Below are 15,962 nucleotides of genomic sequence, written 5' to 3'. Positions count from 1 at the left end.
GGAACGTTGTGTAGAAAGGAGCAGAGTGTATGATGGTGAGAGCACAGCAGCACTGTGAGCAGCTGCCTGCCCTGCTGAGAGGACGGCAGCCCTGGCTGACTTCTAACTCGCTTAAGAACAATGCCTTATGACATCGTTTCCCAGCCTTCCTTCATATACGCGCTGCTTTGGGATTTTTATTTATTTGCGCATCACCCATGCTAATACTGATACATTTTTAAAAATATTGTGTGTACTTTAAAATTCTTGAGCTCATGATATGTTAAAATATATTTTTTTCTGAATACAGATTAAAATGCATAATTACTAAAATTAAAAAAAATGCCTGTCACCATCACCCTGCTACCTGAAATCAACTGACATAATGCCAGTAGGACACACACTGTAATATGCTAAAAGATGAGAAACCTGGCAGAGAAGGGGAGGGATGCGTGTTGCTTCACTCTTCAGGTTTCTGTTCTAATCCCGATGATGGAAAGTGGTACTGGATAAATATTTGGGGCCCCTCTCTACACCTTCTCTCTCGCACCTTCCCAGGCAACAAAGAAGAACTCAGTTTCTAAGACTTGCAGGAGCTCAGGTACAGCGTTTTCTAATTCTGCCCTTGGCGTTCAGGGAGCAGTACTAAGACCACAGGCTGTAGCCCAAGTCTCCCACTTCCCCACCTAGAAGGAACCAGGCTGAACAGGTGTAAAGCACCGAATTGGTATTTGGCACACAGTAGATGCTCATTACCTATAAATTTCTTTTCTTAGATCTGGAAGCTTTGAACTGTTTTCTACAGAGCTGTATTGACTATTATGATTGAGTACAGTGATCCAAGAACTGTATTTTAGAAATGAAATATTTTGGATATCACTGACTCAATCTTTAAAACCACTAACTTCTGCACTTAGTGAGACTGCCATTCAAATAGAAATCATATCCATGTCTAGGCATCCACTCAATATGTCCATATCTAGATAGATTTTAAAGACGTTTTGAGATCTTTCCCTTGCATAGAAAGAGTATGGTTTGCCTCCTTATGCTCAGCAGCCTTTTCCAGCACAGATAAAATTCCAAGATAATAAAGATTTTGATCTCATGCAAGTTCCTTGGTGCAAACAGGCTTGCATAGCAAAATGATGCAGATAAACGTCGATGAAAATGGACTTTACACAAATAAATGAAACTATATTATGTTTCTCTAGTATAAAAATAGATCAAATGGCAGGAGGACAAAAATAGGTGAAGTGGTAACATAAACTGACTTGTGAAATCAGAGGGTCAACTCTGACATTTTTCTCTCTAGGCCTTTTCTAATAGTTTTGTTGCTAGAGCTACAGTGTTTTTGCCAGATTGGAACAGGATTGTCAACTCTAATGGAGATTAAGTAGCTTTCCCAGCTAGATTTTTTTTTTTTTTAATAAGCGTAGGTTAATACGGCTGGCTTTCAAAGCCACATTCAAGAATGGAAAGATCACTGAAGATCTGTTTTTAGAAAATATAACTAATAAAATTTGAAGTTTAGCAGGCAGGTTCTATTTCATAGTTATTCCAACACAAACCTTTATCATGGTTACATTGAACAAAATAACTTTACAATTTCATACACTGAATAGAAAAAGAATGAGAAACTATTATTTACAAGTTAAGCAAAAAAATTAATTCCCCAAGGAGTAACTGAGATTGTTAAATGAACAATTCTTCTGATTAGTTGGAAAACTGTTTCACAGATGCTTGAAAATTCATACTTGATTTATTCTGTAAACAGTATAGATAAGGTATAGGATAAAGTCCTGTGTGTTTTGGTTCTTTCCATTCATTGGTCAAAGTCATCTGAGGAAAGCATAAATACAAACTCACCAATGAAACTTAAAGCCCAGTAAAGAAAAAGTAATTTGTTCAGGACACTCAATTGCTCAAAGGATGTAGAAGGTAAGAACCATTAAGAAAAGGCGGAAGAAGAATTGCTTTTGATGTGCTTGTTGTGGAGTCAAATGAGCTTCCTTGGCTGTGGTCAAAAGAGACCATCTAAACTTTAAAAAACATGGTGCCGTTTGCATGCACACTGACTCTGCAATTCTGTTTGTGCACCAAAGCATGAGAATTAAATGAAATAGTTCATGTGAAGTGCCTAGCAAAAGACAGATGCTGTGTTCCCCCCTCCCCCCCGTATCTTTACATTTTTGTAGACAGAAATACCAGTGTTAACTTCCAGTAAGAAAAGCTGAATATTGTAGTCTTTAGAGTCAGAGGAAATTCACTTTAAGGATCCCAACATTAGTGACACCTGGTGGAAAATACAGGTATTACAATATAGCATTGTAGCTATTCTGATCTTTCACAGATAAAATTAAGGTAAATTTCACAGATGAAGCAATTAAATGGTAACAGAAGGTAATGTCTATGTCTTTATGCTATTTGGAATCTCTGTATGCATCATGTGCTAAAGAACCTCCCTTCCCAAGTTTTCAGATCATAATTCACTGTGGGGTGTCCTGAGGAGTACCTTAAAGAAATAGCCAGTTGTGTTTCACAGAATACAGGATTGAGATAAGACAGAGAGCTGTCCCATTTGAGGTACCATGGATGGAAAAAACAAATGATGTTGTTTTAAATGTGAGCCTTGAATATCATAGAATCAATTGCTCTGAACCAGGCAGGGGTTTGAATATTTGTAAACAAAACAGCAAACAGATCTATTACAGGGTCAGCAAACTACAACCCATGGACCAAATATAGCCCACCATCTGGTTTTTGTTATTGGACCACAGCCATGCTCATTCATTTACCTGTTGTCTAAGGCTGCTTTCAAGTTACAACTGAATCCCTCGAGTAGGTGCAAGAGACCATATGGCTGCAAAGCCTAAACTAGTATCTGACCCTTTACGGAAAAAGTTCGCCAACCCCTGGTCTATTAGATCCTGTCATGGGATTGTCATACCTCTCCCCCCATCTCCTTGGGAGGAGTATACTTCCCTTCCCCACTGAAGTTTGGCTTATCCATAAGACGTGCCTTGGCCAGTGGAATGTGGAGAAGTGTCAGTGTGCACGTTCTGAACCTAAGCTTCGAGAATTCTGGCTAGTCACTGCCCCTTCAGTGGTAGAACAAGACACATGACCTGCAGGCTTAGCTGAGAATGAGATAAACACCCCAGCTGACCTGCAGACTTGAGGAAAAAATGCTTATTGTTGCTAATGGTATGGTTGTTTGCTCTACAACAAAAGCCAATTGATACATGAGATTGTTAAACCTATGTGTAAAAATTCCCACAGGCTTGGCTTCTCTGTCGGATTGATGGTACTGGGAGAAGGATCCTGAAGACCAGGTATGGTTCAGTCCCTTCTGGGGCTCTATTTCAGAACTTGATGGGCTCCCCTGGAACCTGGTTTCATTCCTCTACCTCCTTGGTAAGCAAAACTGAGTCAGAGCCCAGGCAGCTCTAGAGGCCCACCAGACTCTTGGGATCTTAGCTTCTCTATATTTAACACGGTGTGGAAGTCAGTCACAATTCTTTCATCTGTTGGTTTAAGTACCTCCCTCCCAGGGTGTGCCTCACGGTATAGAAAGAGGGTGGAACAAGTCCAGTTGGAACCTTAGACCAAAGCTTTCCCAATCTCGTTTAATCACTAAAGCTTATAGCTTGGCTCCCACTCAACTCAAATATGTGTAATTCTGAATTGACATATAATCTATAAGAGGTAAGAGAGATCATGACTAGCTCCTCAAAATTCTCACAAGAGTAAATATTAACATGCAAATGGTGTGGGAAGTCTAATTTAACCATGTTAAGGATGTTGGCCGAGATGAAATGATCAAGGTATTTTAAAATGCAATTTCCCAGAATTCTTAGTCTTACATCTCAACTTGTTAAAATGGAAATAAAGCTTTTCATTGTCACTTTTTTTTAAACCATCAACCTGAGTCATTTGGATAGATCACTGAGTAACACTAGTGACCCATTTATTACATAAAGATATACAGATCGCACAAATTTGTCACTGAAAATCCCTGGGGCTGCCCTAGTCCTCTGGTTTTCAGCCTTCCCTTTGATTCTTTACGTAGCTAATATTATTCCATTAAATTTTTCAGCACCAATTTTTGCTGTTTTCAAAAAAAGAAGAGCCTAGCTGATGCAGACCTGATACTACAGAGTAACCTGTGGGCAACAGATTGTATGGCAGAAGCTTGTTATTGAGAGTTTCAAATCCAGAGCATTAATTTTTGGACATAACTCTTAAAGGAGAAGTAACATAATAAATCACAAATGAAAAGTACTAATATTAAAGGTCACTTAATTTGTCAAAAATACACATGACAGAAATTTAAGCGTCATCAGTAATATACAATGGTGAGCTTTTTTGGGGGCGGGGAGGGGAAGAACCACATCATTATTCCCACTGTCTAACAGAGGACGCATTCGGCCTTCCCTGAAGCAGTCATTGCTTTCTATAAAAACGTTCAAGCGTATTTCCTAAAAACAGGACCATGATTTTCAACACTCTCCATATTTTTACTCAAGTTCTATTTCTGCTTTCCTTCTCAATGCATATTTCAAATGTTAACAGATTATGAACAGCTCAAGAATTCAAATGTTGACTCTTGACCATCCCTAAATCAACATTATTTCCGAGTAACTACTTTCTTATTTAGGAAGACTTGTGGGTGAACCTGTTAGATAGCTTCAACAACACTTTAGAGACTGGCTTTTGCAACAGCATTCATGATACCCATCATCAAAAACGGGCACCTATTTGTCCAGCAGCTCTAAGAGATGGAAGAATATAAGACATTGCCCTTTATTCTTAACAAGCACACTGTTGGATCAGAGAGAAGATTATCCAGGTGAAACAACAAAGACAATACATAATGAAGTAAACTGTTTGGTTACTTCATAGTCCTCTGCTGTGTATTTTCCTCTCCTTCATAAGATCTCAAGCTTCAGTACTGTAATAAATACTACAGTACTACACGATCTGTGGTTGGTTGAATCCATGGGTATGGGGTAACCATGGATGTGGAGGGCTGGCTATAAGTTATACTGGGATTTTCAACTGCTTGGAGGGTCAGTGAGCCAATCCCTGCCCTGTTCAAGGGTCAACTGTATATGGAACATTAGACTGGCAGTAGGCTAAGAGTACAGAAAGGTTCTACAACTCAACATTTGCTAAACTGAATTAATTCCAAAGGACATTTATCATTTCATAAAAAGAACATTTATTTTAAATGTACTGTTGAGATGAAGGGGGTACAATAAAAGCTTGTCCATTAAAGTGAAAGTACCTCAAGACTTACTCAACTTTGAATTCTTAGGCTAACCATAGTAGGCACAAGAAATAATATGCTGCACTGAATCCATTATAACTATTTAACTGTATCAACACCACACCAATATAAGAATATTTTAAGACAAATTTAGAACATACACATTTAACTTTATTTCATCATTGTCCTTTAAAGCTTGATTTTATAAAACATAAAAAGACATTCTGAAAAGTTCAGTATCACAGGAATTTGACTAGCAGGACTATCCATGGCTTCATAGATTCGAGTTATATAAATTAAAATCAAATAATTGGAAAACTTTTCAATATGGAAACTATACAAATAAATGGCAAAGGGACCTAATAGGATCAATATTTCATTACTTATGGACTATCATTAGTTCCTTTCAAGATCTAAACACATGTTCTCAATAGTCATATTTCTTTTGCTCTATTTTATATTTAGATATTTCTGTATACTCTGAGTCAAGGTGCTTGACCAAAAGGTCTGATTTAGAAAGACATTTAACTGTATCGCAAAAGTTTTTCCATCTACAGTTACCATCGTCAAAGGAACTGACATTACAATGCTGATGTAATCTGCTAGTTCCCTTTGGAACAGTGTGCAATAACTTATGTCAACCCTATGGAAAGTGAAACAGGTACCAAGGAATGGAACGATTATGCACAGATTCAGTAAAGCATAATGTTAAGTTTTCCCCATCTAAAAATTAACCAATGAAATAAAACATATCAACTACAGTTGATTTGGTTTCAGGAAAACCACATTTGAGAATACAAGTACATTATACTGTCTTTATCTCATCCTCAGTCGTTGACAGGAATTTTGTAGGCTACCATGCTATTTACTTTGTGAATTGTAGTAGTAAATGAACGAAGACGAACTTCCTCAGAATTGGTAATGAACTGTGGTCCCGACTCTTCCCATTTTTCAGGTACAACCAAATCTTTGTCTGTATAAATCAGGAGATCAAATGAACCTAAATTGCAGATAAAATCATTAAACTACATTATTTTTTCAAAAGTAAAACTGCCTGCCCTATCTCCCTCACATTTTGAACCACTCATAGTGTTAGAAAAGTAGTTTAGCCTGGTCTGTAATAACTAGTTAATTGCTTTTCCTCAATGGAAATTTACTGTAGTACAGAAAATATTGCACTCCTTTCACTTTACCTTATGAAAACTTCAAGTTTTTTTCTTTTCTTTAAAGAGGAAACCCGTTAAAGATATTTGTAGAAAGTATATAATCAGTAACATGGGATAACATGAATATAACCTACAGGAGAACTGACATCTTGGTTCTGTGATTGCAGTATCCTAGTGCCTAGAACAGAGTCTGGAACATAATAGGTATTCAGGACACATGTGATGTTTGAAGGAGTAAGGAAGGTAGACAAGTAAGACACAATTATAGCTGTAGTCTTAAATATATATCAATACATAAAAATGTATAAGAAATTAAGGAAGGAATTACATTAAAACATTCAAGGGTGAGTACTGTGGAATACTTTAATTCCTTTCTTTTCAGCATTTCCAAATTTTACAGAATGCATATAACATTACTTTTCCTTTATAATGCTTCCTTATTTTTATTACATGATATTGATAACTAAGAAAAAATTTAATAAAATGGTAATTCTTAAAATAGTAGCTTAGTCTTTTCCCCAACAAATTTAAGTCAATGTGAAGTTGTATAATACTTACAAGAAACTTCCAACAGTGGCAGAAATGTCACTGTAGCTGTGATCTGTCTGATCACTGAACGGATTTCATCTTGGATAGCTTTCTGAGACTTTTCTCTGGGTGCACTATCAAAGAGATCAAATCAGTTTAAGTTTTAATGACTTACTGAAAACATCTGTAAGGTTATTTATCTGATTTAATGACTCCAAAATCAAAGAAGTAATACATTAAAAAGGAGTGTTTTTAAAAAATGAGTGTGTCATTAGGACCCATACCACAGTAGACATACTATGTATTTTTATTATTTCATTTATCCTTCTAATCATTTTTTTAGGGTTGGTCTTAGTATCAGGTTATTCTGTATCAGATGACCAGAAAATTTGCCAAGTGCTTCAAGTTAGGAAAGCTTCAGCACCTCTTAAAAAATAAAAATAACAGTGGTATCTAAAATGTTTAACGGATATAGTCATTTTGGCATTTTTAGTAATGCCTAAATGTCTAATTCCCTATTGTCTAAAACAAGATATTAAATTGTATATCAAATTATTTTTATAAGCTAAACATTTCCTAAAATAGACCAAAGGCTTCAGAAGCAAACTACATTTCATTATGAGAAATGGTTCTGAATTTACAGGTAAGTATGCCTAGGACAATGCTAGACATCAGCATATAACAATGCGCATTTCCCATTCCCCTGGTCTGGAAACTTCAGGGTTTATGAAGTGTCTTAGGAAATCTGTGGCATTAAGTGCAATGCAACAGAGTTGCATCTTAAGCTGGGAGAGTCTAGGATAATCCCTTATGGTAAAAAGCAGTTTTAAACAATTCATTAAATGGGCCACCTAGTACATCATATGTAGTTTTGCATATACCACCATAAATACTACAATCTGAAATTCACCAATTTAGACTAAAGGCAATTATGTTAAAAGTACTAGAAGTTAATGACATGCTAAAGTCATAAGCACAATTCTTTTCCACAGGAGACTGAAGATCAAATTAAACACTGTAGAAAAAACTATACCTTATATGAAACTTGTTCAATATCATTAGAACTCATTTAGTAAAGACAACAAGTTTTAGAACAAGCATATTAAGGTGGAAATAATTTAAATTCCTACTTACCTGTCATCTTTTGCAGTCTTGTCACACTCAATATCAAACTGCCATCTTTCAAGGACCTCCCCACTTTCAATATTTGAGATGACTACCACCAATTTCTGAACTGAACACTTGTATAACCATTCTGTAATACATAACAAAGCATCTTTTCTGGTTCACGGAAATACAAAGCAATTCTTTTCTTAGGTCCTACTTCCGATCCTCAGCAAATTTCTACCACTGCTATTATGGATCTCCTCCGAATTATACAGAAAACTTGCCCCATCAATAACCTAGCTCCTGTTTTCAAATTCTCAGTATTTATACCTAGTATAGTACTGGGTGCTGACCAGAGGATTGTGAACACGCAGTACTTCCATCCTAATCCAAGGCAAAAGTATAGGAGATAACATTAACCTAATCACTGCACCAATCAACATGAAATTAAAATTGTGGTAACTGCTATGCAGGTGCAAAATATGGTACAATGAAAGCATAAATAGGAAAATCTGACTCAGGGAGGGTTTGAGTTTAGTTCTAAGAATCAACAAGATTAAATATGCAAAAGGATAGAGAAGAGGGTATAGGTCTTAAAAACTCAGAAGAGCATTGGATCAGAGGGTTGAAGGAAGGCCAATGCAATTGCAGTAAAGAAAGGGAGAATGAACAAGGCCAAGTTTGGTAAGATAAATAGGGGCCAGACCATTCAAGGCCATGAGGGACAAATTAAAGAAACTATACTTTAAGAACTAAGGAGGTCATTATTGTGTTTTTGAAGCAGGGTGTGATGTAATTAGACTTGTACTTCAAAACTATCATTCTGGATGTGTTATGGGAAGTGAACTGGAGGTAAATAGGGGATCTAGGGACACTAATTAATTAGTAATTCAAGCAAGAGGTAATAAAGGCTTGTAGGAGGATAAATTGGTACAGATGGAGCAGTAGACAGATTGAAGAGATTTCATGGTTAAAATTGTTAAGGTTTACTGGATTACCTCAGAGTAAAGAAGAGGAATGAATCAGGGACAGCCCCCAAGTTTCTGACTTATATCACTAGTTGGATGGTTGATCTCTTCACTGAAAGTGAATGAAATGGAGATGATCCTAAATTTAGTTTTTAATATGCTGAGTTTGAAGCATCGCTGGGATAGCCACATAAAGACATCAAGGGATATATGAACATAGAGTTAGGAGAGGCTTCAGTTAGATATATTAGTGGGTCAATCACACAAAGGTTGTTACTGAAACTAGGTACATGTAAGAGATCAAGTAGAGATTATAGCAAGAGGGTCTCAGATTGAACCCTGAATTAATCTTAGAAATTGGGAATAGTATATTCAGGAATAAGCAAAATTTTTTTTAAAAAGAAATAGAAAATAATTTAGAAATATTTAAGGCTTGTGGGCCACCTAGGTTGCATAGTCTTTTTTAAGACAACCCTTTAAAAATGTAAAATAGTCCTAGCTTGCAGGCAGTTGAAAAATAAGCCACCCACTTGCTAGATTTGGCTTGTTGGCCTTGCTTACCCTTAGCATATATGAATAACTTTTATCAGTTCAGCTCTGAAAAGGAGACTGGGTAGTAATTTGAAGATTTGGGGTAGGTGGTAATTTTTTTCCTCTTAAAAACGGAGAGAAATGAAACCAATGGGAATGATTGAAATCAAAACAAAAGTCAGCAATATAACAGAGGGAAAATAGGGTTAAACAGTTCCTAAGAAGGCTAGAGGAATGGGATTTAAAACAGACTGGGGGCTTTCCTGGTGGTGCAGTGATTAAGAATCCGCCTGCCAATGCAAGGGACACGGATTCAAACCCAGGCCCGGGAAGATCCCACATGCCTCCGAGCAACTAAGCCCAAGGGCCACAACTACTGAGCCTGTGCTCTAGAGCCCATGAGCCACAACTATTGAGTCTGTATGCCACAAGTACTAAAGCCCACACACACCTAGAGTCCATGTTCCGCAACAAGAGAAGCCACTGCACTGAGAAGCCCACGCACTGCAAGCAGAGAAAGCCCATGCACAGCAATGAAGACCCAACACAGCCCATACATTAAAAATAAATAAATTTTAAAAAAAAGGCATGGGCTAAAAACAAAAAACACAAAACAAACAAACAAACAAAAAACCCAGACTGAACAATTTGCCTATAAAGAGCAATTCCTCCATTTTAACTAAAATAAAAAGGAGAAATTAAATAGGAAGGTCATTGGTCTCGAAAGAGACAACACAAAAACCAGTAGCTTAGGCAAGGCTTGCTTCTCCATCAAATTAAGATGAAGACATAGATCCATAGTTGCCTAGAGGTTCCACACCAAGTAATGTGAGTGCAGCCCTATGAATGACTATGGGTGATTTAGCCCTGAAGTTAATGAAAATACAATGATGTTAATTTAAAAAATGAAGTTACTGAAAACAACAAAAAAGATTCATAAATTTTAAAATTAAAAAGAAAAAAAGATGAGGGCTGTAGTGTTTTTAGAACTAGTAATTTGGAAAATAAAATGGGTGGAGAGGGAGAAACATCCCACAACACAGAAAAATTAAAAATGAGAATCCTAAGTGGAGAGAAACATGAAAGAGATACTAATAGGAATTCTAGAAGAAAGGAAAGGAACAGATGGAAAACAAATATTGATCCAACAATACTGCAACTTCTTGAGCTAAAAGGAAAAAATTAGTGTTCAGATAGAAAAGGCTTACTGACTTAGGCAGGACTTAAAAAAAATAAAAGACAAATGGAAATAGGTGAAAAGCAAGAAAATTCTAATGAGTGCTCTGTTATTTAGTAGTAGTTCTTTTTTAACGTTAGTCCCCCAGGTTGAATTCAGTTTTAGTTCCTTCCGCTTATTATAATGATGGCTTTAGACTCCAAGCAGCTACAAACAATATGCATTAAGTAGAGTGGATTTTTGCTCAGATAATGGACACCATCATAATTGTAAAATTTCAACATGTTCCATTTGGTCACACAAACTCCGTTAATGGAGACTGTTTCATTAAGGCATATCAGATTCCTAAGGTTAAAATATTCGGCCTACTCAAAATGTGGTGGAGGAAGGGTGGGACTTCTTTTAATTTATATGTTATTTGCTTCCTCCCAGTTGATTCACTATATCTGAGATGGTAGTGTGTTTTACACCACCATATACAGAGATGAAAATAACCACCAAGATGCTAGAAAATGTGGATCATAGAAGGCCTGCAAAACTCAAAATTGTTGCAATACGTAATTACCTTTTAGTTGTTCCACCACACTATTTAAGTATTTTATGAGCTCAGGATCAGTAGTTACAAGCAAGGTGAGTCCATATTTCTGCACTCTAGTAAAGGTTTCGGAAGGATATATGCCACGCTGATATAAAATGCTGTTGATGCCAAATGCTGAAAACAAAAAATATTAAAGTCACTGTCACTTTGTAACTTCGGGAAATAAAGCATATTTAGATGTGGCTATGGTTTCAGTAAGGGTGTAAAGTTGTAAATGTGTAAACACGTTTGTGTGTTATTCCTGAAAGCAGAGTAGGTACAAAGTGACATTAAAAATCCTTAAGAGCTTGCTTCTAAGTAAGAGAGAAAGTGATACCTGCCTTTACGTGGCAATAAAAGAAAAATGCCAAACTGCGTTAATCTCCCAGTGGCAAATTTCATTTCATTGTAAAACAAGTCCAAATTCAGATTTTATGCTTAGAGAATGTCAAAATAGGCAACTGACTGACTAGTCCAAAGCCCAGGTAAGCCTCTCCCCGTCTCTCTTTCCTCCTTTTATCCTCACAAGTCCTGCCAGGTTGTATCAGAAGGTACAACTGGCCTGGTCCAGAACAGCGCTTGCCAAAGAAGTCTAGTCTATCACCGTCAACTCCAGATTCTCCTCGCGGGGGTGATGGTGAGGGGGGAGCTCTGCACTTTAAAGAAACGCTCCCAGCGAAGGGGCTGCACCGCGAAGCAGGCCTCAGCAGCACCTAGGCCGCCTCCACCGCGTCCGGAGGAGGCGCCTGCATCCGCCTCTCCCCAGAGTTTCCCTGCCGGCCAGGGGGCCGGGACTGAGAGGGCTTGGATTCGGGGCCGCTCCGGCCCATCCGGCTTCCCCCGCCTCGGAGGCCGAGCCGCGGGCCTGCCGGGCGACCTGGGCTCAGCGCTCCCCGCCCTCCGGCCTGCGCGAGGAGGACTTACAGAAGAACTCGGCCACGATTTCGGCGCTCCCGCGCAGGGTGATGCCTTGCTCCCGGGAGAGCTGCAGCGCCATGGCCAGGCCCACGGATGAACGCACGCGGCTTCCACCCGGCAGACAGCAACACCAGGGGCTTGCAGAGCAGTTCCCCGCCACTCGTTTCAAAAGTAACGACGCAGGACGCCGTCGGGCCCTTCGCGCAGGCGCGGCGAGCCTTTAGGCCCCGCCCTACGCGGCGGGGACCCCGCCGGAGCGGCTGTTCGCGCAGGCGCAGTGGGTAGGCGTGGGGACGCTGTTCCCAGCGGTAACGCTCCGGCGGATTCCTGTCGCGCATCTGCAGTTGTGGTCCGCTAGCTGGCTGGCGCCCAGCGGGGAAGATGGTAGGTCCTGGTGTTAGTGGCTGCTCCCTAGGTCTGCGGACCAGAACGACCAAGGAGCACAATTCCCGAGCTTGAAAGATATTTTGAAAGTGGTGTGAACTGTCCGCCAGCTGCACCTCACGTGGCCCCAGGGATCCTTGGTGGGTTGTCAGAACTTGCTGGATGCTGTGGGAGTTCGTAAAGCAACTGTGTGCGCGGCAGCCCAGCCGCCGTTTGAGGGGAATGACTGTATAGGCGCGCGCCTTTTCCTGAGAAATTGGGTTGGGGATTAAAGGGATGAACAGCATCCATTTTTCTATCCCTTGTCAGTTCCCAGCTCCCGTCTCCCCCCGACCCCCGCCGCGCCGCGAGGCGGAGTCCGGGCAGCAGGAGGCTGCGTCTGGTGGTCCCTCTTGCGCTCTGTGTACCCCGCCCACCCTAGGCGACTGGGCAGGAGTGAGGTCACCTCACCAGAAAGGCCCATCAACACTGAAGAGCTTTTCGGTGAAATTTGATTTACAAATTCAGTGACTTTTAATGTTAGGATGAGTAGTATGAAGGAGATAGTGCACAACTAATGTTCACGTCAGTTGTGAAACAATTCTATACTTACAGCAGGTGGGAAGATTATTTGTAAAATGAAGTCTGAGAAACTTAACTACCAGATGTACTGTTACTTAATTATACGCGGGAAATGCCTGAGTGTTAGTTTTTTATTGCTGCAATAACATGATCACAAATTAGTGGTTTAAAACAACACCCATTTATTATCTCAGTCCTGAGGTCAGGAATCTGGGCGTGGCATAACTGGGTGCTCTACGTAGTCTCATAAGTTTAAAGTAAAGGCACCTATCTGCAGGTGGGATCTCATCTAAACTTGGGGTCCTTTTCTGAACCCCTTGGTTCTTGGCAGAATTAATATCCTTGTTCTTGGATTGAGGTCCTCATTGGCTTGCTAGATGTTGGCCAGAGGCCAGTCGTGTGCTTTTGTCAGGTAGGTCTTCCATAGGCCTTCTCACACTTGCAATCTCTCTGACTTCAGGGAGGTCCCTTTTAAGGGCTCATGTGATTAGGTCGGACCCAGCCAGATAATATCCTCTTTGATGAACCTAATCTTCAGAGTAATTCTGCCTCATAATTACATGTCTGGCCGCACTCAAGGGGAGGGATTATATAGTAAATGCTCCCTAGAGGCCACAAATTTGGGGGGCCACCTTAGAACTCTGCCTGTTCACAGTGTTATATATCAGCGTCTGATCAGTTTGAAGAGTGAAACAGGTATAATAGGTAAGAAGCTGACTTGACTCAGTAAAATATTTTCCTTACATCCTTTAGTCTCTGTGGTACAAGTGTGTGTGTGTGTGTGTGTGTTTAAATCACCACCTTTTCATTTGTTCCACCAGGATTTTGCGTTAGAGCCAGAATTTTGGCATCATGCTGGTAGAGCATGATGCCCACCTTACTCCATGTAGAAATTGTCTTTCTTTCTAAGGAACTTACTACTTAGCAATTCAGGAAAGACTTCCTTCAGTTTCATAATAATATAGTTTGTAAATTTTCTAAAGATGGGAATAATCGTAAGGATAATTTTGGAGATTCTTGAAGGCTGGCAAAATATGAGATTTCCATATATAGAGGAAGTATTTGTTAATTCTTTCTTTGTGTTCTTGGAGGAGGTGTAAGAAATAATTAAGGGTTAGAAAGCATGGTCTGTGCTTTTTGAGGAGTTGGTAATCTAGTTTTGTTTAAATATGCATACTTAAAAAAAAGTCAAAGGCTCATAAATTTGGTCTTATCTGGCTTCTGCCTACCTGGCAGCCCCCTTTCAGGTTACTGTCCTAATCTGCCTACTCCTTTAATAATGTTTCCAATTCAGGGCTTTTTGTGATGTGCTTTCCTCTGCCCAGAAATTTAGTTTTATCTGTTCAAATTTCTGATAATATTCATGCTTTTTAAACTTAAATATTCTTTTACCCCTCAGAGTATAAGGTTCTGCTCTTGTGCACTCTCATAGCATCTCATAGTGCTATTTCAGAACATTGCTTTCATTATTGCAATGAGAACAATTACATTATTGTCATTTAAAGATTTCTTTTGTATCTTCCTGTTCAGGATTCATGATGACATTTAGTGGGTGCTCCACAAATATTTGTTGAATGAATATTTGAATATTTGCCTAGGAAAACCTCATGGAAGAACCCAAAACATTTTCCAGTTGGAGAGCAGGATGAGGTAAGGCCACTTTTAGGGAGCTTTGAATACCCATTTGAGTTGATTGTACTAGAGGTACCAAGGATTTCTAAATTCTGTAATTAAAGGGGCATTTTTTTCAAGTGTAAATTCAGTAATGGTAGTAGAATAGATTGTGAAGTGGACCATCTAGAATGGTGGTCCTCAAATTTGAGCATGTGAAACAATGACTGGGGTATTTTGCAAACTATGTGGATTCCTGGCTTCTCTTCCCCCTTAAAGTCTGGTTCAGTTCAGTACCAAAGCCACTAGCCACACATGACTGAAGAACTTGGAATGTACTGGTGTGAACTCAGATATGCTACAAGTATAAAATACCAGATTTCAAAGACTTAGTCCAAAAAATCAGAATGTAAAGTATATTGATTTTTTAAATTGATTACATATTGCAGTGATACTATACATGCATTGGATTAAGTAAAATTTATTAAAATAATTTCACTTATTTCTTTTCAGTTTTTTAATCTGTCTACCAGAATATTTACAATTACATAGATGATTTGTGTCATCTTTCTGTTGGACAGTGCTGGTCTGCTTTATGGAGTCTAGGGCATGACATGTTTTAACCAGCATCCCAGATGATTCTGATGCAAGTTCTTAAATCACTCTTTGAAAAGCAGTAGACTAGGATGGTGATTTTAGTAATGCAGGCCTAGGAGGTTGAGTTCCTGGACTAGATGGATGCCAGTGTTTAAGTAAGCAGGTATACATTGGAGCAAGATGTTTTCAAAAAAGAATTGAGTTTTGATGATTGTTATGGAGGAAGAATAAAATGGTATTACAGAATCCAAAGTCGCAACCTTACAATATACAGTAGTGTTGGTCAAAGCTATGGGGGTGTTAGGTAGAGCTGCTCGACTCTGAGCCTGTTCTGTTTCTTATTTATCACTGTAACACTTATGATTCTAGAAGATTTGGTGGAACGTCTTTCCAATTAACTTTTGGGTGCTTGGTTTACCATTGACCCCATCTTATCTAAAGTGTGCACCCTTATCTTTACAGAAGGTTTTTTAAAAACTTGTTTTCAGTTACTTGAATTTACTTTTATTCACAATTCAGTGAGAGCTTTCTTATGTGTATAGTTTAGGGGAAGGTTATTTGGATAGGGAGAAGTATAAATTAAAATTTA

At 38.9% G+C, this 15,962-nt stretch overlaps 1 protein-coding gene across 1 annotated transcript; it reads right to left on the bottom strand.

Annotated features, from left to right (window-relative positions):
* Window positions 1–5,402: 5,402 nt before the first annotated feature.
* Window positions 5,403–12,435, bottom strand: MAD2L1 (mitotic arrest deficient 2 like 1). The gene is made up of 5 exons (XM_057706424.1): window positions 12,227–12,435; window positions 11,291–11,437; window positions 8,077–8,197; window positions 6,973–7,076; window positions 5,403–6,248 (listed from the first exon to the last, which is right to left on the bottom strand). Exons 1-5 carry the CDS (start codon window positions 12,297–12,299, stop codon window positions 6,076–6,078), a joined length of 618 nt encoding a protein of 205 aa, XP_057562407.1. The 5' UTR covers window positions 12,300–12,435; the 3' UTR covers window positions 5,403–6,075.
* Between the last annotated feature and the right edge of the window lie 3,527 nt (window positions 12,436–15,962).

This window comes from Hippopotamus amphibius, chromosome 13 (genome assembly GCF_030028045.1).
Source record: "Hippopotamus amphibius kiboko isolate mHipAmp2 chromosome 13, mHipAmp2.hap2, whole genome shotgun sequence".
Lineage (NCBI taxonomy): Eukaryota > Metazoa > Chordata > Mammalia > Artiodactyla > Hippopotamidae > Hippopotamus > Hippopotamus amphibius.
The sequence above is the reverse complement of the archived record's forward strand: the minus strand, read 5'-3'. Positions and strand labels throughout refer to the sequence as shown.

Excerpts from the sequence above, each read along its gene's own strand:
- MAD2L1 (XM_057706424.1), bottom strand. The coding sequence starts at position 12,299 with ATGGCGCTGCAGCTCTCCCGGGAGCAAGGCATCACCCTGCGCGGGAGC. Across the intron at positions 11,438-12,226 it reads AATCGTGGCCGAGTTCTTCT|CATTTGGCATCAACAGCATT; the intron begins GTAAGTCCTCCT and ends TTTTGTTTTCAG. Across the intron at positions 7,077-8,076 it reads AAGACTGCAAAAGATGACAG|TGCACCCAGAGAAAAGTCTC; the intron begins GTAAGTAGGAAT and ends TCTCTTTGATAG.